This window comes from Pogoniulus pusillus, chromosome 9, assembly GCF_015220805.1.
Source record: "Pogoniulus pusillus isolate bPogPus1 chromosome 9, bPogPus1.pri, whole genome shotgun sequence".
Classification (NCBI taxonomy): Eukaryota; Metazoa; Chordata; class Aves; order Piciformes; family Lybiidae; genus Pogoniulus; species Pogoniulus pusillus.
The window spans coordinates 37,295,976-37,319,020 of record NC_087272.1 but is presented as its reverse complement, the minus strand read 5'-3'; the positions used below and the strand labels follow the sequence as shown (position 1 = coordinate 37,319,020).

The window sequence follows — 23,045 nt, the reverse complement described above, 5'->3', positions numbered from 1 at the left end:
GCCTCTGACACTGTCTGCCATAACAAGCTCCCTGCAAAGCTGGCAGCTCCTGGCTTGGACAGATTCACTCTGATAAGGGTCAGGAACTGGCTGGAGGGCTAGGCCTAGAGAGTGGTGCTGGCACATCCAGCTGGCAGCTGTCAATAGTGGTGTGCCCCAGGGATCAGTGCTGGGCACAGTCCTCTTCAGTAGCTTTATTGATGGTCTGGATCAGGGTACTGAGTCCAGCATCAGTAAGTTTGCAGATGACACCAAGCTAGGAGCAGGTGTGGAGCTGTTGGAGGGTAGGAGAGCCCTGCAGAAAGACCTGGCCAGGCTGCATGGGTGGGCAGAGGCCAATTCTGCACTTTGGCCACAACAACCCCAAGCAGCACTACAGGCTGGGGCCAGAGTAGCTGAGAGCAGCCAGGCAGAGAGGGAGCTGGGGATACTGGTAGATAGTAGCTGAAGATGAGGCAGCAGTGTGCCCAGGTGGGCAGCAGAGCCAATGGCATCCTGGGCTGGATCAGGAGCAGTGTGGGCAGCAGGACAAGGGAGGTTCTTGTGCCCCTGGGTTGGGCTGGATGAGCTTGGAGGTCTCTTCCAACCTGTTTGATTCCATGATTCTCTGGTGTCACACACATGTAAGCTACCTGCAGGTTCCAGGGTGAGGGGAAGCAAATCTATGCACATCCAGAGAAGGGTTTCATCAGACCTGCTCCCAGAGCAGTCAAGAGACTCCCTTTTAACATGTTTCCCACACACATTCACCCTCACAGGACCACTGAATACCCAGCAGCAGGCTTGGGGACACATAGCCACAGACACTCATGGCCACCACGTATCAGCAGCCAGTTACCTACTCGTCAGCCTGTAGCCCAGCAGGATCTAAAGTGAAAGCAGAGGAATGCCCCCTCCCTAGGGCTGCCAAGGACAAAAGGCAGCACATGGGAGCAGCCCGAGCCTGCCTTGCTCTGCAGTCACAGCTCATGAGGCAGCAGAGGAGTATGTAAGGGTAGAAGTGTAGCTCACAGCCCAGCACTTACAAAGTAAGGCACGAAAAAGCAAACGAGGCTTTGGTAGAAAGCATCCAGCAAGGTTATCCAGAAGGTTGAAGGCAAGTAAGTCTGTAAGGAAAAAAATGATAATGGCACTGAAACCAACAGAGGAGATGAAGTCTGGTCTGACAGGGCAGTCCTTCTGCCCCTGTACTCAGCCGTGGTTAGGCCACACCTTGAGTATCACAGAATCAGTCAGAATTGGAAGGGACCACAAGGATCATGCAGTTCCAGCCCCACTGCCATGAGCAGGGACACCTCACACTAGATCAGACTGTCCAGAGCCTCATCCAGCCTGGCCTGAAGCACCTCCAGGGATGAGGCTTCCTCCATCTCCCTGGACAACCTCTTCCAGGCTTTCACCACCCTCATGCTGAACAACTTCTTTCTAACCTCCAGGCTGAATCTCCCCATTTCTAGTCTTGTTCCATTCCCCCCAGTCCTATCACTACCTGACAGACTCAAAAGTCCCTCCCCAGCTTTCCTTTAGTCCTCTTAAGATACTGAAAGGTCACAATAAGGTTACCTGGGAGCCTTCTCCTCTCCAGACTGAACAGCACCAACTCACTCAGTCTTGCCTCATAGGAGATGCTCCAGTCCTCTGAGCATCCTGTGATACTCTGATCACAGAACCATAGAATCAACCAGGTTGGAAGGGACCTCCAAGCTCATCCAGTCCAACCTAGCACCCAGCCCTGTCCAGTCAGCCAGACCATTGCATCCAGTACTATGTCCAGTTTTGGTTCTGCACTTTGGCCACAACAACCCCAAGCAGCACTACAGGTTGGGGGCAGAGTGCCTGGAGAGCAGCCGGACAGAGAGGGACCTGGGGGTGCTGGGAGAGAGGAGCTGAAGGTGAGGCAGCAGTGCCCAGGTGGCCAAGAGAGCCAATGGCATCTTGGGCTGGCTCAGGAGCAGTGTGGGCAGCAGGACAGGGGAGGTTCTTCTGCCCCTGTACTCAGCACTGCTCAGGCCACACCTGGAGTGCTGTGCCCAGTTCTGGGCTCCTCAATTCAAGAGAGCTGTTGAGGTGCTGGAAGGTGTCCAGAGAAGGGCAGCAAAGCTGGGGAGGGGTCTGGAGCACAGCCCTGTGAGGAGAGGCTGAGGGAGCTGGGGGTGTGCAGCCTGCAGCAGAGGAGGCTCAGGGCAGAGCTCATTGCTGCCTGCAGCTGCCTGCAGGGAGGCTGTAGCCAGGTGGGGTTGGGCTCTGCTGCCAGGCAGCCAGCAACAGAACAAGGGGACACAGTCTCAAGTTGTGCCAGGGGAGGTCTAGGCTGGCTGTGAGGAGGAAGTTGTTGTCAGAGAGAGTGATTGGCATTGGAATGGGCTGCCCAGGGAGGTGGTGGAGTGGCTGTGCCTGGAGGTGTTGAAGCCAAGCCTGGCTGAGGCACTTAGTGCCATGGTCTGGCTGTTTGGCTCGGATGATCTTGGAGGTCTCTTCCAACCTGCTTGATTCTGTGATTCTGTTCTATCATCCTATAATCTCTGGGGGTCCCTTCCAACCCTGAAGGTCCTGTGACCCTGTGAAATGCTGACCATTCCAGTTTGCTTCAGGCCAAGCACTCTTTAACCTACCACAGATCTCTGGCTCATCAGGTACAGCTGTGGGAGCTGCATGAGTGTCTCTGCTGGCACATCTTTGTCCAAGACCCCATAAATAATGGGTGGCACCGATGTAAAGAGGAGGTTGAACAGAATCAGGATCCAGTAGTCAGTCATTGAGGTGCCTGAAAACCCACAGAAGAACTGGTACCAGAAGAGGAGGTTCACATAGGCCTGCAAAGGGAAAGGTGGCAAGATCAAACGTTAGCTGTGGCCAAGTGCTTTAACAGCCAGGAGGAAAAGAGGCAGATCTTGGGGCTGCTTACAGCAGTCTCTGGTAAATGAAGTCTAAATGCTGTGAAGCAAGTGCCAACCCCACACACTGTGAAAGCAGATTTGCCCAGCAGACAGCTTTACATGTCACAATTGGACAGGGCTTCTCGCAAGCCATAGTGCCACGGCATTAGCAATGCCTCTGCCCCCTTGCTTCAGCCAGCAGACAACGGCTTGAAGTGGGAAACTCAGCCCGGGGAATGAGTCTTTAGTCCCTGCAGCCATAGAGGGGGAGCTGCCTCGTTTAACAGGCTTTTTGTGCCCCATTCACAACAGAAACTAACAAAGACTACAAAGCCCTCCTAAAGCCTTCAGAGCTCTCTTGACTGTGTTTTGCCTGGGCTGGGGCAGCCCAGAGAACCTACCACGTTCTTGTAGAAGTAGTAGAGCACCATGTTGGTGAGCCTGGTGTAACACCAGTGCCCGTGGACCAGCAGCAGCTTCCTCAGGTGTCTGAACTGAGAGATGGCAAAGTCACTTGCCATCACAGCCTGCAAAGCACAGGAAGGAAAGGACATGTCATAGCCACACTGTTCACACACCATGGCAGGGGTGGGAAGGGACCTCCAGAGATCTTCCAGTTCAATCCCTCCTGCCAGAGCAGGACCACAGAATCCAGAGCAGGTCGCACAGGAACACATCCAGACAGGGCTGGAAAGGCTCCAGAGAAGGAGACTGCACAGCCTCTCTGGGCAGCCTGCTCCAGTGCTCTGTGACCCTTACAGTAAAGAAGTTCTTCCTCATGTTGAGGTGGAACCTCCTGTGCTGCAGTGTCCATCCATTGTCCCTTGTCCTATGCCAGGGCACAAATGAGCAGAGGCTGTTCCTGTCCCTTCCATCCTGACCCCCAGCCCACAGATATTGATAGACATTGCTCAGATCTCTTAATCTTCTCCTCTCCAGACTGGACAGCCCCAGGGCTCTCAGCCTCTCCTCATCAGGCAGTGCTCCAGTCCCTTCAGCATCTTTGTGTGCCCCACCCTTGGACTCTCTCCAGTAGAGAGAGAATCCCTCCTGAACTGGGGAGTCCAGAACTGGATGCAGTATTCCAAGTGAAGTCTAAGAAGGCAGAGTAGAGGGGGAGGAGAACCTCCCTCAGTCTGCTCTGCACACTCTTCTTAATGCCCCCCAGGATCTCATTGGCCTTATTGGCCACAAGGGCACACTGCTGCCACATGGGTGATCTGTTGTCCATCAGGACTCCCAGAGCTGCTCTCTGGCAGATCACCTCCCAGTCTGTACTGGAGCAGCTTATTATTCCTTCTCATGTGCAGGACTCTGCACATACTGACAAGTAAGCAACTCACCTCCTGCTAGAAATCCTTATTGCATGATTTTTGACACACAGTGCTTATGCTCTTAGCCACACTCAGACCTGAGCCCAGCCACACACCACATTACACCATCAGAGGGCTCAGCCAAAGCCAGCACAGGCTGGACCGTGGCTGTCTCTATGCCCACCACACAACTTGAGACTCTGTCCCCTTGCTCTGCTGCTGGTCTCTTCTCCCAGGCAACCAGCCACAGAGCGAGGGGACACAATCTCAAGTTGTGCTGGGGGAGGTATAGGCTGGATGTTAGAATCATGGAATCATAGAATCAAGCAGGTTGGAAGAGAGCTCCAAGCTCAGCCAGTCCAACCTAGCACCCAGCCCTGGCCAATCAACCAGACCATGGCACTAAGTGCCCCATTCAGGCTCTGCTTGAACACCTCCAGGCACAGCCACTCCACCACCTCCCTGGGCAGCACATTCCAATGCCAATCACTCTCTCTGACAACAACTTCCTAACAACATCCAGCCTAGACCTCCCCTGGCACAACTTGAGGCTGTGTCCCCTTCTTCTGTTGCTGCTTGCCTGGCAGAAGAGCCCAACCCCACCTGGCTACAGCCTCCCTGCAGGCAGCTGCAGACAGCAATGAGCTCTGCCCTGAGCCTCCTCTTCTGCAGGCTGCACACCCCCAGCTCCCTCAGCCTCTCCTCACAGGGCTCTGCTCCAGGCCCCTCACCAGCCTTGCTGCCCTTCTCTCCACACCTTCCAGCACCTCAAAGGCTCTCTGCAATTCAGGAGCCCAGACCTGGACACAGCACTCAAGGTGTGGCCTGAGCAGTGCTGAGTACAGGGCCAGAATAACCTCCCTTGTCCTGCTGCCCACACTGTTTCTGAGCCAGGCCAGGATGCCATTTGCTCTCTTGGCCACCTGGGCACACTGCTGCCTCATCTTCATCTACTATCTACCAGTACCCCCAGATCCCTTTCTGCCTGGCTGCTCTTCAGCCACTCTGTCCCCAGAACTTAGGAGGAAGCTCTTCACAGAGAGAGTGATTGGCATTGGAATGGGCTGCCCAGGGAGGTGGTGGAGTCACCGTCCCTGGAGGTGTTGAAGCAAAGCCTGGATGAGGCACTTAGTGCCATGGTCTGGTTGTCTGGACGTGGCTGAGTGCTAGGTTGGACTGAATGAGCCTGGAGGTCTCCTCCTGCCTGGTTGTTCCTATGATTCACACAACTGCAGAGAATCCACTGCTGCTTGGGCTGTCTGTCTCCTGGCAGCACGACTGAATGTGAGTGTGGTGACAGACAACAGAGCTTTGCTGTTTGGAGTCTGAACCCCTGCAGCAGCCAGCTCCTGGCAGAGTGCTGAGGCCTGCAGTGTGAGCTCAAGCTGCCTCTTGTCTGTGCATGGCAACGGACTGTGGAGCCCCTGGGCCTGCAGTGTACTTTCTGGGCAGACTTCAAATGGAATCTGCTGTCCTTTGCAGCTGTCTGTGTATACACTACCTGCATTCCTTCTTGGCCTGATATTCCCACACCAATGTCAGCCACCTGGATCATACTGACATCATTGGCACCGTCACCTAGAGGGAGATGAAGGAGTTAAAGTTCAAAACAAGCCTCTCTTGTGTGGAATACAACCTGGAGGCAGCTGTGCTGGCTGTCACTTTGGAATGAGGGGGGCCAGGGAAAGACAAACACAGGATAACACCACAGAGCTGAGAGAAGAGGGTCAGTAAGAGAAGTGAGCTGTGTTCTCCACATGGGTATTAGCTGTTCTTTGTGTCAGAGGCAGCTGCTGTGCTGAAATGGACATGGGTGTCTCAAATCACAGCCAGGCACTTCCCCTCTCCCTACCTATTTTGTCACAGAATGGTTTAGGTTGGAAGGGACCTCAAAGATCAGCCAGTTCCAGCCCCACACCATGGGCAGGGACATCTCCCACTAGAACAACCTGGCCTTGAACACATCCAGAGAGGTTGTGGAGCACAGAATCACAGAATGTGATCTTTGATCCCATTCTGTGATTCTGTGCTCCACAACCTCCCTGGGCAACCTGTGCCAGTGTCTCACCAGCCTCTCTGGAAAGAGCTTCTTCCTAACATCCAGTTTCAATCTCCCCTCTGCCAGTTTAAATCCATTAGTCCTCCTCCTGTCATTACAAGTCCTTGTAAATGGTCCCTCCCCAGCCACCTTGAGATACTGGAAGGTTCCAATAAGGTCACCTGGGAGCCTTCCTCTCTCCAGACTGAACAGCCCCAACTCCCTTAGTCTCTCCTCAAAGGATCAGATTAACAAAAACAAAAGAGAGAAGGAACAGACTTCCACATTTGCATCTGTGTTGGGGCAATCCCAGGCATAAATCCAGGCTGGGCAATGAGTGGCTGGAGAGCAGCCCTGAAAGAGAGGGGCTTGAAGGTGCTGGTGGACGAGAGGCTCAATATGAGCCAGCAACGTGCACTTGCAGCCCAGAGAGCAACCAGAGCCTGAGCTGCAGCAGAAGTGTGGCCAGCAGGGCCAGGGAAGGGATTCTCCCCCTCTACTCCACTCTGCTGAGACCCCACCTGGAGTCCTGCATCCAGTTCTGGAGCCCCTGGGACAAGAGGGCTGTGGAGATGCTGGAGAGTGTCCAGAGCAGGGCCAGGAGGATGCTCAGAGGCTGCAGCAGCTCTGCTGTGAGCACAGACTGAAAGAGTTGGGGCTGTGCAGGCTGGAGCAGAGGAGGCTCCCAGGGGACCTTCTTGTGGCCTTCCAGGATCTGAAGGGGACTACAAAAAAGCTGGGGAGGGACTTTTGAGGCTGTTGGAGAGTGACAGGAGTGGGGGGAAATGAGCAAAGCTGGAGGTGGGGAGAGTGAGGCTGGAGGTGAGGAGGAAGTTGTTGAGCATGAGAGTGGTGAGAGGCTGGCAGGGGTTGCCCAGGGAGGTGGTTGAGGCCCCATGGCTGGAGGTGTTTGAGGCCAGGCTGGCTGAGGCTGTGTGCAGCCTGCTCTAGGGTAGGGTGTCCCTGGGCATGGCAGGGGGGTTGGAACTGCCTGCTCCTTGTGGTCCCTTCCAACCCTGCCTGATTGTTTTATCTGTTCAGAGAAAAGAAGATAAGCACAGGACTCACCTATAGCTAAGGTCATTGCCTGGAGTTTCTGCCTCACCAGCCTGACCAGGACACTCTTCTGCAGTGGTGTGGCTTGGCAGCAGACTACAGCTCGACATTTTCCTGTGAGCTCCAAGAAAACATTCTGCAGGCTGTCTTGAAGAACATGCTCTAAAGTCCCTCCATCAATAACCAGGCCTGCACTGAACCCTGGAGCATGGGTGGAGGAACTCACACAGACATTCCCAAGCTTCTGACTGGAGGTTTTTTTGGCAGAAGTATTCTTCTGGATGTCTTCTAGAATTTTGCTCATGGCCAAGGCACAGGCATCCTAATTAGAGAGGAGAGAAAAGGCAGCTTGGTAAATATTGTTTGTTTCCTGGCTCCCTTTTCAGTTTATAAAATACATCATAGAATCACTGAATCAGGGAATCACTGAATCAGAGAATCAGAGTCAGAGAATCAGAGAATCACAGAGTCACAGAATCATAGAACACGGAATCATAGAGTCATAGAATCACAGAGTCATAGAAGCATAGAATCACTGAATCATAGAGTCATAGAATCACAGTCACAGAGTCACAGAGTCACAGAATCATAGAATCACTGAATCATAGAGTCACAGAATCACAGAGTCACAGAAGCATAGAATCTACTGAATCATAGAGTCATAGAATCACAGTCATAGAATCACAGAGTCACAGAATCACAGAATCACTGAATCAGAGTCATAGAATCACAGAGTCATAGAGTCATAGAATCATAGAATCAGAGTCACAGAATCATAGAACAGAATCAGAGTCATAGAATCAAAGAGTCATAGAATCACAGAGTCATAGAATCACAGAATCATAGAATCACAGAATCACAGAGTCACAGAATCATAGAACACAGAATCATAGAGTCATAGAATAACAGTCATAGAATCATAGAGTCACAGAATCATAGAATCACTGAATCATAGAATCAGTCAGAATTGGAAGGGACCACAAGGATCATGCAGTTCCAGCCCCACTGCCATGGGCAGGGACACCTCACACTAGATCAGGCTGTCCAGAGCCTCATCCAGCCTGGCCTTAAGCACCTCCAGGGATGAGGCTTCCATCACCTCCCTGGACAACCTCTTCCAGGCTCTCATCACCTTCATGCTGAAGAACTTCTTCCTATCAACCATTCTGAATCTTCCCATTTCTAGCTTGGCTCCATTCCCCCGAGTCCTATCACTACCTGACAGCCTAAGAAGTCCTTCCTCAGCTTCCTTGTAGGCACCCTTAAGATACTGAAAGTCACCTGGGAGCCTTTTCCTCTCCAGACTGAACAGCCCCAACTCCCTCAATCTCCCCTCATGGCAGAGGTGCTCCAGCCCTCTGCTTATCTTCTTGGAGAAGAAGTCAAATGCTGCCCTTGGGTAGTATTTCACCTAAATCCACAAAGGGTCAGATATGAGGCTGCATAACCTTTTAAAATCACCTAAATCCACAAAGGGTCAGATATGAAGCTGCATAACCTTTTAAAGTCACCTGAATCCACAAAGGGTCAGATATGAGGCTGCATAACCTTTTAAAATCACCTAAATCCACAAAGGGTCAGATATGAGGCTGCATAACCTTTTAAAATCACCTGAATCCACAAAGGGTCAGATATGAGGCTGCATAACCTTTTAAAATCACCTGAATCCACAAAGGGTCAGATATGAGGCTGCATAACCTTTTAAAGTCACCTGAATCCACAAAGGGTCAGATATGAGGCTGCATAACCTTTTAAAATCACCTGAATCCACAAAGGGTCAGATATGAGGCTGCATAACCTTTTAAAGTCATCTGAATCCACAAAAGGTCAGATATGAGGCTGCATAACCTTTTAAAATCATCTGAATCCACAAAGGGTCAGATATGAGGCTGCATAACCTTTTAAAATCACCTGAATCCACAAAGGGTCAGATATGAGGCTGCATAACCTTTTAAAGTCATCTGAATCCACAAAGGATCTGCATGACCCTTTAAAAATCAGAAGGCCAACAGCAGCCTGGGCTGTATCAGTGTGACCAGGAGGAGCAGGCAGTGATGGTGGCTCTGTACTTGGCACTGGGAGGCCACACCTCACTGTGTTCAATTTTGAGCCCCTCAGTATAAGAACACTCTGGGCAGTGTCCCTTTGGAAAACAAAGCTGGTGAAGGGTCTGGATAACAGGTCTGATGAGAGGCAGCTGAGGGAACGAGAGAGTCTGCAGAACAGGAGGCTCAGGGCAGAGCTCATTGCTGTCTACAACTACCTGAAGGGAGGTTGTAGCCAGGTGGGGTTGGGCTCTGCTGCCAGGCACCCAGCAACAGAAGAAGGGGACACAGCCTCAAGCTGTGCCAGGGGTGGTCTCGGCTGGATGTTAGGAGGAAGTTGTTGGCAGAGAGAGTGATTGGCATTGGAATGGGCTGCCCAGGGAGGTGGTAGAGTTGCTGTCCCTGGAGGTGTTGAAGCAAAGCCTGGCTGGGGCACTTAGTGCCATGGTCTGGTTGATTAGACAGGGCTGGGTGCTAGGTTGGACTGGATGATCTTGGAGGTCTCTTCCAACCTGCTTGGAAGAAGTCTAGGGTGGATGTAAGGAGGACGTTGCCAGAGAGTGATTGGCACTGGAATGGAGGTGAGGTCTGAGCAGAGCAGAGCCAAGGGGCACAATCTCCTCTCTTGCCCTGCTGCCCACACTCCTCTGGCTGCAGCCATAAGAAGGATAGAACTGGATTTAATATTCAAGGTGAAGAAAGAGGAGGCTGAGAGGAGACCTCAAGGCTGTCTACAGCTACCTGAAAGGAGCTTGTGGAGAGGTTGGTCTCTTCTCACAGGTCATTACTTACAGAACCAGAGGGAAGAGCCTCAAGGGGCAACAGGGTAAGTTTAGACTGGACATTAGGGAAAATGTTTTCCCAGCAAGAGTGATTGGCATTGAAATGGGCTGCCCAGGGAGGTGGTGGAGGCACCATCCCTGGGTGTGTTTAAAGGTGGTTTGGATGTGGTGCTTGGGGATATGGTTTAGGGCAACCCTTGTAGAGTAGGGTTCTGAGTTGGATCTGGTGACTGATTCCCAGGGTCTTTTCCAACCTGAATGCTTCTGTGCTTCTGTGAAATCGAGGTTAGCACAGCTCTCTGCAGGTAAATCCCAACTATCAACATGATGGCATTGGAATGGGCTGCCCAGGGAGGTGGAGGTGGTGGAGTCGCCATCCCTGGAGGTGTTCAAGACTGGGTGGGGCACTCAGTGCCATGGTCTAGTTAATTGGACAGGGCTGGGTGCTAGGTTGGGCTGGATGATCTCAGAGGTCTCTTCCAACCTGGTTGATTCTATGATTCTGTGACTCTATGCCTCTATGATTCTGTGATTCTATGACATCAAGTGCCACCCAAAACTGCAGCACTGCAACCACTCTTGCTCACACCATGCAGTTAGTGGGTGGTGGGGAGAAGGTGGCTTTAGTTTTTTGCTGTGATAAAACTGTTGGCAGTATAATTCTCTTAAATGAAGGAGAGAAATCTTTGTCCATTCATGCAAGACAAGCAGGGCCAAGGGAATACATCAGACAAAAGCAGCACAAAACTTAATTCAATAGCATTTTGGATGCCAATCATTCTGACACTGCTTCTGTACTGCAGCTTAACAGGCATGTGAAATCTCCTCTGGAGCATGTCAGCTCTCTAACCCACCACAAATGGAAATCAAGCACTCTATTGAAATAGGAGAATTAATCATTCTTTCTTTAGGGGGTTGTATGTTAAGAACCAGATGCTCCATACATCTAAAGGATTTCATATTTTGCCCTCGAGGAAGCAAAGCATCATTTTTCCTCCCACTCTCCAGTACTTTCATCTTCCAAGAAATCCTGTGGGCTTTGGTGGGCTGGGAAAGCAGAGCACATTGGGTTTTTTTCTTCTGGCATAGAATCATAGAATTAACCAGGTTGGAAGAGACCTCCAGGGTCACCCAGCCCAACCTAGCACCCAGCCCTGGCCAATCAACCAGACCATGGCACTAAGTGCCTCAGCCAGGCTCTGCTTGAACACCTCCAGGCACGGTGATGACTCCACCACCTCCCTGGGCAGCCCATTCCAATGCCAATCACTCTCTCATGCTCAACAACTTCCTCCTCACCTCCAGTCTGAACCTACCCACCTCCAGCTTTGCTCCATTACCCTTAGTCCTGTCACTCCCTGAGAGCCTGAAGAGTCCCTCCCCAGCTTTTATGTAGGCCTCCTTCAGACACCTAAAGGCCACTTGACACTGTGTCCCCTTCTTCTGTTGCTGGCTGCCTGGCAGCAGAGACCAACCCCACCTGGCTACAGCCTCCCTTCAGATAGCTGCAGACAGCAATGAGCTCTGCCCTGAGCCTCCTCTGCTGCAGGCTGCACACCCCCAGCTCCCTCAGCCTCTCCTCACAGGGCTGTACTCCAGGCCCCTCCCCAGCCTTGCTGCCTTTCTCTGGACACCTTCCAACACCTCAACATCTCTCTGCAATTCAGGAGCCCAGACCTGGACACAGCACTCAAGGTGTGGCCTGACCAGTGCTGAGTACAGGGCCAGAATATCCTCCCTTGTCCTGCTGCCCACACTGCTCCTGATCCAGGCCAGGATGCCATTGGCCTCCCCCATGGTATAGTCTGAGTGACATTTCAGCAGAGAAAAGAGAAATAATAATAATAATAATAATAGTAATACAAAAGTGAAGGAAAATTCATTTTCCACTCACCCTGCTCTGTGATTTGAGAGTGAAGATGATGTCATCTGGCTCCAGCAGCTGACAAGCATAGGCAATGTTGACAGCTGTCTCCCTCTTGTCGCCTGTCAGCATCCAGATGTTGATCCCTGCCCTCCGTAGGGCCTGGATTGTGTCTGGCACACCCTCCTGCAGGCGATCCTCAATGCCAGTGGCACCTTCATTTGCACAAGCAGAAGGTGTAGGGGTTAGTGCTGCTGTGTTTCCAGGCACAGAACACTGCAAGAGTGGCAGGCCACTGGGATGAGATTTAACAAGGCTGAGTGCAGGGTTCTGCACTTTTTGAATCATACAATCAACCAGGTTGTAAGAGAGCTCCAAGCTCATCTGGTCCAACCTTGCACCCAGCCCTGGCCAATCAACCAGACCATGGCACTAAGTGCCACAACCCCAAGCAGCACTACAGGCTGGGGACAGAGTGGCTGAGAGCAGCCAGGCAGAGAGGGACCTGAGGGTGCTGGCAGAGAGGAGCTGAAGGTGAGGCAGCAGTGCCCAGGTGGCTAAGAGAGCCAATGGCATCCTGGGCTGGCTCAAGAACAGTGTGGCCAGTAGGACAAGGGAGGTTCTTGTGCCCCTGTGCTCAGCACTGCACAGGCCACACCTTGAGTGCTATGTCCAGGTCTGGGCTCCTCAATTCAAGAGACATGTTGAGGTGCTGGAAGGTGTCCAGAGAAGGGCAGCAAGGCTGGGGAGGGGCCTGGAGGAGAGGCTGAGGGAGCTGGGGGTGTGCAGCCTGCAGCAGAGGAGGCTCAGGGCAGAGCTCATTGCTGTCTGCAGCTACCTGAAGGGAGGCTGTAGCCAGGTGGGGTTGGGCTCTTCTGCCTGGCAACCAGCAACTCTCTGCAGCTTGCCTGTAGGATCCCTTCAGCTATTTGCAGGCAGCTCTAAGGTCTCTCTGGAGTCTTCTTTTCTCCAGGGTGAACAGCCCCAGCTCCCTCAGCCTCTCTTCATAGCAGAGGTGTTGCAGCCCTTGGATCATCTTCATGGTCCTCCTCTGGACTCACTCTAGCAGCCCTGTGTCCTTCTTATGATGAGATCATAACTGGATGCAGCATTGGAGGTGAGGTCTGAGCAGAGCAGAGCCAAGGGGCACAATCTCCTCTCTTGCCCTGCTGCCCACACTCCTCTGGCTGCAGCCATAAGGGTAGCTCTGTGTCCTTCTGATGCTGGGGACACCAGAACTGGATTTAATATTCAAGGTGAAGAAAGAGGAGGCTGAGAGGAGACCTCAAGGCTGTCTACAGCTACCTGAAAGGAGCTTGTGGAGAGGTTGGTCTCTTCTCACAGGTCATTACTTACAGAACCAGAGGGAAGAGCCTCAAGGGGCAACAGGGTAAGTTTAGACTGGACATTAGGGAAAATGTTTTCCCAGCAAGAGTGATTGGCATTGGAATGGGCTGCCCAGGGAGGTGGTGGAGTCACCAATCCTGGGTGTGTTTAAAGGTGGTTTGGATGTGGTGCTTGGGGATATGGTTTAGGGCAACCCTTGTAGAGTGGGGTTCTGAGTTGGATCTGGTGATTGATCCCCAGAGTCTTTTCCAACCTGAATGCTTCTGTGCCTCTGTGAAATGGAGGTTAGCACAGCTCTCTGCAGGTAAATCCCAACTATCAACATGAGGAGCAGTCTCCTAGGCATTAAGAGCAGTTTCTACCTACCAAGCAAGGTCAGCTCAGTCTCCAGCCTCAGGGCAGACTCAAGCAGCAGTGCCTCCCTATTGTCAATACTGGTTTCTGCTAAAAAGTGATGATTCAACCATTCTGCATATTCTGTATCACTCATCACCTACAGAGGGAGACAAAACAAGCAGCATGCATTTCTGTTGGGCTCTCAGAGGCGCTTCAGAAGTGTCTGCCCAGGTACTTCTGCTGGCCACATGCTGAACCCACAAGCACAGCTCCTGGCAGTGCATTTACTTACTCCCCAACACATCCATGGCTTCAGTATAATGCTCATAGTATTAGATGACTTTGCCAGGCTTCACAGACCAGGTTACTTACCAACACCCTGCAGGCTCCTGGACCTACCTGCCAGCTTTTCATCCCAGTCCAGGCAGTAGTGCACTCTCCTTACTGCTCTTTAATTGCAGCACAGCCACAGAATCACTGCACAGCTGTGTACAGCTTGATGACTGTAAAGCTCCTCACCCTCCTCTTTAACTTAGAATCATAGAATCAAGCAGGTTGGAAGAGAGCTCCAAGCTCAGCCAGGCCAACCTAGCACCCAGCCCTGCCCAACCAACCAGACCATGGCACTAAGTGCCTCATCCAGGCTTTGCTTCAACACCTCCAGACACAGCCACTCCACCACCACCTCCCTGGGCAGCCCATTCCAATGCCAATCACTCTCTCTGACAAAAACTTCCTCCTCACATCCAGCCTAGACCACCCCTGACACAGCTTGAGACTGTGCCCCCTTCTTCTGTTGCTGGGTGCCTGGCAGAAGAGCCCAACCCCACCTGGCTACAGCCTCCCTGCAGGTAGTTGCAGGCAGCAATGAGGTCACCCCTGAGCCTCCTCTTCTGCAGGCTGCACACCCCCAGCTCCCTCAGCCTCTCCTCACAGGGCTGTGCTCCAGGCCCCTCACCAGCTTTGTTACCCTTCTCTGGACACCTTCCAGCACCTCAACATCTCTCTTGAATTGAGGAGCCCAGAACTGGACACAGCACTCAAGGTGTGGCCTGAGCAGTGCTGAGTACAGGGGCAGAATAACCTCCTTTGTGCTACTGGCCACACTGTTCCTGATCCAGGTCAGGATGCCATTGGCTCTCTTGGCTACATGGGCACACTGCTGCCTCATCTTCAGCTACTATTTACCAGTACCCCCAGGTGCCTTTCTTCCTGGCTGCTCTCCAGGCACTCTATCCCCAGCCTGTAGTGCTGCCTGGGGTTGTTGTGGCCAAAGTGCAGAACCCTGCACTTGGCCTTGTTCAGTCTCATCCCATTGGCCTCTGCCCACCCATCCAGCCTGGCCAGGTCCCTCTGCAGGGCTCTCCTACTCTCCAACTGCTCCACACCTGCTCCTAGCTTGGCATCATCTGCAAACTTACTGATGCTGGACCTTGGTGCAAGGCTTTCTAAAGGGGCTTCTTGCCTGTTTCAATCCCTATGGGATTTGACTCCTGAGCAGCTGTGAATTTAAAAGGAATCTCAAAACATCACTGAAGTTTTGCAGCCAGAGCTCATAACGCTGCAAAGTGTTTGTGAAACCCAACAAACCAAGTCTGACTTTCTGTGTTTTCTGTGTCTGGAATTCCAACCAGAGTAAGTACCTGCTTGTAAAGAAAACTCAGGCTGTTTGACAAGCCCTGGTTCAGAATTAGGCTACTCAGCTGCTTGGCATTCTAAAGCGGAACTGACTGTAAAGGAATTATTTCAATCTCAACTTAGAAATCCCTCTTGCAAGAACACAAAATGTGGCACTAAAAGCATTGGTTTAGAAGCAGCAATGTCTGCTCCATTGGTGACATCACTCAGGTTGGAATGTAAGCACAGTTAAAGGCATGTATTAAAAGGGATACCTTCTTAGCAATACACAGGGTGCGCAGTCCTCTTCTGGCATAGGCATCCAAATGCTTCTGAGTTCTCTCTCTAATCTTCTTTTCTTCTATGTCTGAATGATTAGCAGACAAAAATAGAATAGAATAGAATGGGAAGAAGAGAAGAGATGAGATGAGATGAGATGAGAAGGGAAGTCATAGAATCAACCAGGTTGAAAGAGACCTCCAAGATCATCCAGTCCAACCTAGCACCCAGCCCTAGCCAATCAACCAGACCATGGCACTAAGTGCCTCAGCCAAGCTCTGCTTCAACACCTCCAGGGATGGTGACTCCACCACCTCCCTGGGCAGCCCATTCCAATGGCAATCACTCTCTCTGTGAAGAACTTCCTCCTAACATCCATCAGGTTGGAAGAGACCTCCAAGCTCATCCAGCCCCAAATCATCCTCGAGGCTCTCTGCTGGACTCTCTCCAGCAGGTCCCTGTTCCTCTTGAACTGGGGAGCCCCAAACTGGACACAGTGTTCCAGGTGTAATCTCATTAGGGCAGAGTAGAGGGGGAGAAGAACCTCCCTAGACCTGCTGGACACACTTTTCCTGATGCACCCCAGGATGCCATTGGCTCTCTTGGCCACCAGGGCACATTGCCTTTCTGCTTGGCCCCTCAGCTCTTCTCATGAATCAGGCCATCTGCTCAACTGTACTGAAGAATGACAGAGGTGAGGAAAGAAGCAGAAGTTGTGTAGGTACCTTCAGAAGCAGTTCTCAACAAGTCCATCATGACTGAGTCTGCCCCTTTGGTGTAGACCACCACGCTGTTGGAGAGCGGATGCCGAACCACCACCGACATCCTTTTCCGCAGGGAATCAAAAGGCAGGACGTGCAGAAGCTGAAACCTTAAAGATCCCAGACCTGCAAAGTCCACAGTTACTTGGTCTGGAGTCCTAGACTGTAAAACACATTTGTAAGCTCTAGCAGCATGAACCAAGGCAGCTTCATCTGGACTCTCGGCTTCGTAACACAGTTTAGGAAGGGGAGGTGACCGAGCAGGTGACGCAGCACCGCTGGCAGCGACGCTCCCCAGACCTACTGCTTGAGGCACTTGGGAATTCTCTGGGCTGGCAGTGCTGTGAGGATCAGTAGCCCTTTGAGCAGCTCCATCCAGAGCAGGTGAAGCCAGTTTTGTTCTGAAAATAGACAGTTTGCTCACAAAACTGTTTGAGCTTTCAGCTGATGATGGTTCTTTTACACTTGGAAGTGGGGAGGAACTTAGCCTGCGGACTGACAACCTCTGGAACATCTGCCTGAGCTCCTCAAGTGATTTGATTGGCATTCTACCCAAAGAGGCAAGTCTCATCTGGAACAGAACAGGTAGAGAAAGCACTGATGTTAAATCCTTCATATTTTATTAGATAAAAGAAGGAGAGAATGAAACCAAAGAGCTGAACTTATGAGCCATAGAATGGTCTGGGTTGGAATGGACTTCCAAAGCTCCTCTAACCCAACCCTCCCTGCAGTCAGCAAGGACATCCTCAACTAGATCACGTTGCTAAGAGCCACATCCAGCCTGGCCTTAAAAACTCCTAGGGATGGGGCTTGTACCACCTCCCTGGGGAACCTGTTCCAGAGTCTCACCACCCTCATGGTGAAGAACTTCTTCCTAACACCTAATCTGAATCTACCCACTTCTAGTTTTGCTCCATTCCCTCCAAGTCCTATCACCACCTAATAAAAGTGCCACACCAGTTTTCTTGCAGGCCCCTTTCAGATGCTGTGGGTCTACAGCAGTTCCCTTCTTTCTACCAGGACAAAAAAAAAGAAGGAGGAAAGGGCAGTAGATCCCTAAAGGATCTAATTTATGGATATGGCCAAAGATAAGCCTTCTTACCTTCTGACGTGGCTGGTTGGGGACTGAAACTACAACTGTGTTACAGATTGCCAGAGCAAGAAAGAACTCAGTGATGTACATTGCCTCCAAAGAGGACTTGCTGATGGCTTCTTCTGAGTGTTGATAGGGATCAGAAGAAAGCTGACTGAACTTCTCCAGCAGTTGTGTGTCTGGTACAACATCTGTCTCCTGTTGATGAAATGAGCAGAAGTGTCCATTAGAGTATTAGATGAAGCTCACTCTCTGGAGGTTAGATCAGTTACAGGTGAATCATCATAGAATGGCTTAGGTGGGGAGGGACTTGAGAGATTGTCTATTCCAACCTCCTTGCCATGCCCAGGGACACCTCTCCACTAGACTCAGATGCTCAAGGCTTCACCCAACTTGGCCTTCAACAGCCCCAGGCAGGAGGCAGCCACAGCTTCCCTGAGCAACTTATTGCAGTCTCATCACCCTCCTATTGAACAACTTCTTCCTAAGATACAGTCCAAAACTATTCTCCCTCAGCTTCAAACCATTCTCCCTTGTCCTGTCTCTAAACACCCTGCTGGAAAATCCCTCTGCAGCCTTCCTGTAGGAACCCTTCACCTATTGGCAGGCAGCATTAAGGTTTTCCTGGGGTCCTGTGCCGGGGGGAAGTATAGGCTGGATGTTAGGAGGAAATTGTTGGCAGAGAGAGTGATTGGCATTGGAATGGGCTGCCCAGGGAGGCCTGCTAAGGACTTCTGCTACTCTCCATGACACACACTGCTGCCTCATCTTCAGCTACTATCTAGCAGCACCCTCAGGTTCCTCTCTCTGTCCCCAGCCTGTAGTGCTGCTTGGGGTTATTGTGGGCAAAGTGTAGAACCCTGCACTTGGCCTTGTTCACTCTCATCCCATTGGCCTCTGCCCACCCATCCAGCCTGGCCAGGTCCCCCTGCAGGGCTCTCCTACCCTCCAGCAGCATCACAGCTGCTCCTAGCTTGGTGTCATCTGCAAATTTACTGATGCTGGACTCAATCCCCTGGTCCAGATCATCAATAAAGACATTGAACAGGACTGTGCCCAGCACTGATCCCTGGGGCACACCACTAGTGACAGCTGCCAGCTGGATGTGGCACCATTCACCACCACTCTCTGGGGCCCAGTCTTCCAGCCAGTTCCTGACCCATATCAGAGTGAATCTGTCCAAGCCAGGAGCTGCCAGCTGTGCCAGGAGCTTGTTGTGGCAGATGGTGTCAAAGGATTTGCTGAAGACCAGGTAGTCTACATCCACAGCCTGCCCCACATTCACCAGGAGGGTAACCTGATCACAAAAGGAGATCAGGTTGGTCGGGCAGGACCTGCCTGCAAAGAAGATGCAGTCAGGCAGTCATGGGAGGCTCTGGTTTCAGTGGAAGAGAAAAGCCTCAGATTTCTTAAATGAGAAGCACTCTGATTAAACAGAGGTAAAGAGATTCACGAGTTACAGCAGAAACACAGCATCAGAACCAACAGCTGTTACTTACAATGGGGCTGCTGAAAGCAACATGTCCTGAGTGGGAAACATCTCCTGCTTCATCTTCCCTTCTTAATATCTGATTCAAAGAATTCCTCTTCAAAGGTTCATTCACAGGCCTGTGCCCCTGGCAGTTTGATACATAGGTTGAAGTGCCATGCTGATGATCAGCTGAGCCCTCATCCTCTGACTCCACCTCTTGATAGGATTCCAACCTCTTTGCTATGGAAAGAGAAATAAGATTACTGTTCCTTCAGCAGAAAGAGACTTGGCTAAAACACTGCCTGGAGGTTCAGGAAACCAAACTTCAGAAGTAAGGAATTTGGTGTGTAGCTGTGTTTCTGAAAAACAAAGGCCATAACAAGCCAACAACACTGCCTGTCTGTTTGGGATGCTGCACAGAGAATCACAGAACCAGTCAGGGTTGGAAGGGACCACAAGGAGCAGTCAGTTCCAACCACCCTGTCATGCCCAGGGACACCCTACCCTAGAGCAGGCTGCACACAGCCTCAGCCAGCCTGGCCTCAAACACCTCCCTGTGCAACCCATTCCAGCCTCTCACCACTCTCATGCTCAACAACTTCCTCCTCATCTCCAGCCTCACTCTCCCCACCTCCAGCTTTGCTCCATTCCCCCCACTCCTGTCATTCCCTGAGAGCCTCAAAAGTCCCTCCATAGCTTTTTTGTAGGTCCCCTTCAGATGCTGGAAGGCCACAAGAAGGTCCCCTGGGAGCCTCCTCTGCTCCAGCCTGCACAGCCCCAACTCTTTCAGTCTGTGCTCACAGCAGAGCTGCTGCAGCCTCTCAGCATCCTCCTGGCCCTGCTCTGGACACACTCCAGCATCTCCACAGCCCTCTTGTCCCAGGGGCTCCAGAGCTGGATGCAGGACTCCAGGTGGGGTCTCAGCAGAGCGGAGCAGAGCAGAGGGGGAGAATCCCCTCCCTGGCCCTGCTGGCCACACTGCTGCTGCTGCAGCCCAGGCTCTGCTTGGCTTTCTGGGCTGCAAGTGCACACTGCTGGCTCCTGTGGAGCTTCTCCTCCAGCAGCACCCCCAAGTGCCTCTTCTCAGGGCTGCTCTCCAGCCACTCACTGCCCAGCCTGGAGTTGTGCTTGGCATTGCCTCGACCCAGCTGCAGGAGCTTGCATGTGGTCTTGTTGAACCTCCTGAGCTTGGCTTGTGCCCACCTCTGCAGCCTGTCCAGATCCCTCTGGAGGGCATCCCTGCCCTCCAGCCTGGCTGCTGCACCACTTCAAGATCAGCACTCAACTGAAGTGAAGCCAGAAGCTGGGATGGGTTCTAGACAACATGAGCAGCATGGAAACAGCAAAATAAGCTGAATGTGCCTGCAGGAGGGCACATGACAGGAGACAAATCACAGTCATGAGGACCTGAGGGACAGCTCAATAGAGAAAGGAAAGATTCTGTTTTCTATGCAGGCTTTGGGGAGCAGAAGACACAATGCTCTTGTACTGTGGTAAGGCAAACTGAGGCTAGATACTAGCAGAGCTTTGTCAGAGAAGACAAGACACAGCAGAGCAGAATGCCTGAGAAAGCAGAGAATTGGCATCAGTGGGGGTCCTGAAGAAATAAAATAAACACTCATCAAGAATCACAGCAACAACTCTGCCTTAGACCACAGCAAGGGGACCACAGCACCTCCTGATATGTTTCCTTCTTAATTATCTTACGGTTTTATGCCAGTGGCTTGCCAAGTACAGCTGCTAGCAGGGACCCCCTCTGGGGTTTTCTCCCTTCTGTACTGGGCACTGCCTCACACACACATACACATTTTCACACTCACAGAGTGTCAGGGGTTGGAAGGGAACTCAAACTCTCCCTGGATGTGTTCCTGTGTGGTCTGCTCTAGGTGACCCTGCTCTGGCAGGGGGGCTGGACTGGATCAGCTTTGGAGGTCCCTTCCAGCCCCTGACATTCTGTGATTCTGTGATCCTGTCCAACCTCCTCTGCAGAGGTATCTTCAACTAGATCAAGTTGCCCAGAGCATACGTTCTGTAAGTATGTGCTGCCACACAAGTCCACCAGATCCCTATCAAACCTTCCAGCTTCTCAGAGAAGAGCAAACCAGCCCTTTGTGAAGAGAGGTTTATTGTCTCACCATTTTCCTCATGGCAATACTCCTGCCCTGCGATGCTGCACCTCCGGAAAACCATCTTGTTTTCAGTGAGGGTTCCTGTCTTGTCAGAGAAGATATATTGAATCTGGCCAAGGTCTTCAGCAATGTTCAGGGCTCGACACTGGATTGTTGAGTCTGTTTTCTCGTGGTAAAAGTCAATGTCATTCTGTATCAGATAAATCTGCCCCAGCTTGACAATCTCGACTGACACATAGAGCGAGACTGGGATCAACACCTGCCCAAATGAAAACGAAAACAAACACATAAAAAACAAACAAATAAATAAAAACTCAATTAAATAAACCAAACCAAACCCATAGGCCAGAGGATTGAGTCCAGCATCAGTAAGTTTGCAGATGACACCAAGCTAGGAATAGGTGTGGAGCTGTTGGAAGGTAGGAGAGTCCTGCAGAGGGACCTGGCCAGGCTGGATGGGTGGGCAGAGGCCAAGGGGATGAGACTGAACAAGGCCAAGTGCAGGGTTCTACACTTTGCTCACAATAATCCCAAGCAGCACTACAGGCTGGGGACTGAGTGGCTGAGAGCAGCCAGGAAGAAAGGGACCTGGGGATGCTGGGAAAGAGGAGCTGAAGATGAGGCAGCAGTGCCCAGGTGGGCAGCAGAGCCAATGGCATCCTGGCCTGGATCAGGAACAGTGTGGGCAGGAGGACAAGGGAGGTTCTTCTCCCCTGAACTCAACACTGCTCAGGCCACACATTGAGTGCTGTGTCCAGTTGTGGGCTCCTGAATTCAAGAGAGATGTTGAGGTGCTGGAAGGTGTCCAGAGAAGGGCAACGAAGCTGGTGAGGGTCCTGGAGCACAGCCCTGTGGGGGTTGTCTAGCCGGGAGAAGAGGCGGCTCAGGGCAGAACTCATTGCTGTCTACAACTACCTGAAGGGAAGCTGTAGCCAGGTGGGGTTGGGCTCTGCTGCCAGGCAACCAGCAATAAAACAAGGGGACACAGTCTCAAGTTGTGCCAGGGCAGGTCCAGGCTGGATGTTAGGAGGAAGTTGTTGGCAGAAAGAGTGATTGGCATTGGAATGGGCTGCCCAGGGAGGTGGTGGAGTCGCTGTGCCTGGAGGTCTTCAAGAAAAGCTTGGATGGGGCACTTAGTGCCATGGTCTGGTTGACTGGCTAGGGCTGGGTGCTAGGTTGGACTGGCTGAGCTTGGAGCTCTCTTCCAACCTGCTTGATTCTATGATTCTAAGCTACAAACATGAAGTAGCTCCACTGAAACTGAGGAGCTACTTCAATATATAAAGGAGCTCAGAATATCCCCAAAGTTACCTGTAATAAAATGATCATCGTCCAGAACATGTTGAACCCTGCTAATGCTGGAGGAATCAATTTTCCATCTGGCTCAGGGATGTTGAAAAATGATATTTCTGAATACTTACTCAGCCAAGTTCCATGGCCTTGAACAAACAAGAACAAGGTAAAGAGAATTAGTTCAGGATCATGGTGTAAGATGTTATACGCTCTGTAGTTCTTCCTAAGCTTCTCAGCTATCATTTGACCTCTTGAGTTAGAATCAAAGGATCAGGCAGGGTTGGAAGGGACCACAAGGAGCAGCCAGTTCCAACTCCCCTGCCATGCCCAGGGACACCCTACCCTAGAGCAGGCTGCACACAGCCTCAGCCAGCCTGGCCTCAAACACCTCCAGCCATGGGGCCTCAACCACCTCCCTGGGCAACCCATTCCAGCCTCTCACCACTCTCATGCTCAACAACTTCCTCCTCATCTCCAGCCTCACTCTCCCCACCTCCAGCTTTGCTCCATTCCCCCCACTCCTGCCACTCCCTGACAGCCTCAGAAGTCCCTCCCCAGCTTTTTTGTAGGTCCCTTTCAGATCCTGGAAGGCCACAAAAAGGTCCCCTGGGAGCCTCCTCTGCTCCAGCCTGCACAGCCCCAACTCTTTCAGTCTGTGCTCTCCGCAGAGCTGCTGCAGCCTCTCAGCATCCTCCTGGCCCTGCTCTGGACATGCTCCAGCATCTCCACAGCCCTCTTGTCCCAG

General features: G+C 51.8%; 1 protein-coding gene across 6 annotated transcripts in view; it reads right to left on the bottom strand.

The window, feature by feature from the left end:
* The window catches only part of ATP10D (ATPase phospholipid transporting 10D (putative)), a 43,742-nt gene that overhangs the window by 2,372 nt on the left and 18,325 nt on the right, over positions 1-23,045 (bottom strand). For 5 of the 6 annotated variants that reach the window (XM_064149217.1, XM_064149218.1, XM_064149220.1 and 2 more), the window contains 13 exons: positions 22,319-22,446; positions 21,014-21,266; positions 18,907-19,118; positions 17,417-17,605; positions 16,279-16,885; positions 15,550-15,641; positions 13,688-13,814; positions 12,005-12,189; positions 7,296-7,605; positions 5,691-5,767; positions 3,278-3,403; positions 2,613-2,813; positions 1,026-1,106 (listed from right to left, as the gene is read on the bottom strand). In XM_064149217.1, coding sequence (XP_064005287.1) covers positions 1,026-1,106; positions 2,613-2,813; positions 3,278-3,403; positions 5,691-5,767; positions 7,296-7,605; positions 12,005-12,189; positions 13,688-13,814; positions 15,550-15,641; positions 16,279-16,885; positions 17,417-17,605; positions 18,907-19,118; positions 21,014-21,266; positions 22,319-22,446 — 2,588 coding nt within the window. The remainder of the gene's footprint in view (positions 1-1,025; positions 1,107-2,612; positions 2,814-3,277; positions 3,404-5,690; positions 5,768-7,295; positions 7,606-12,004; positions 12,190-13,687; positions 13,815-15,549; positions 15,642-16,278; positions 16,886-17,416; positions 17,606-18,906; positions 19,119-21,013; positions 21,267-22,318; positions 22,447-23,045) is intronic. The other variant, XM_064149219.1, reaches the window with a different exon arrangement.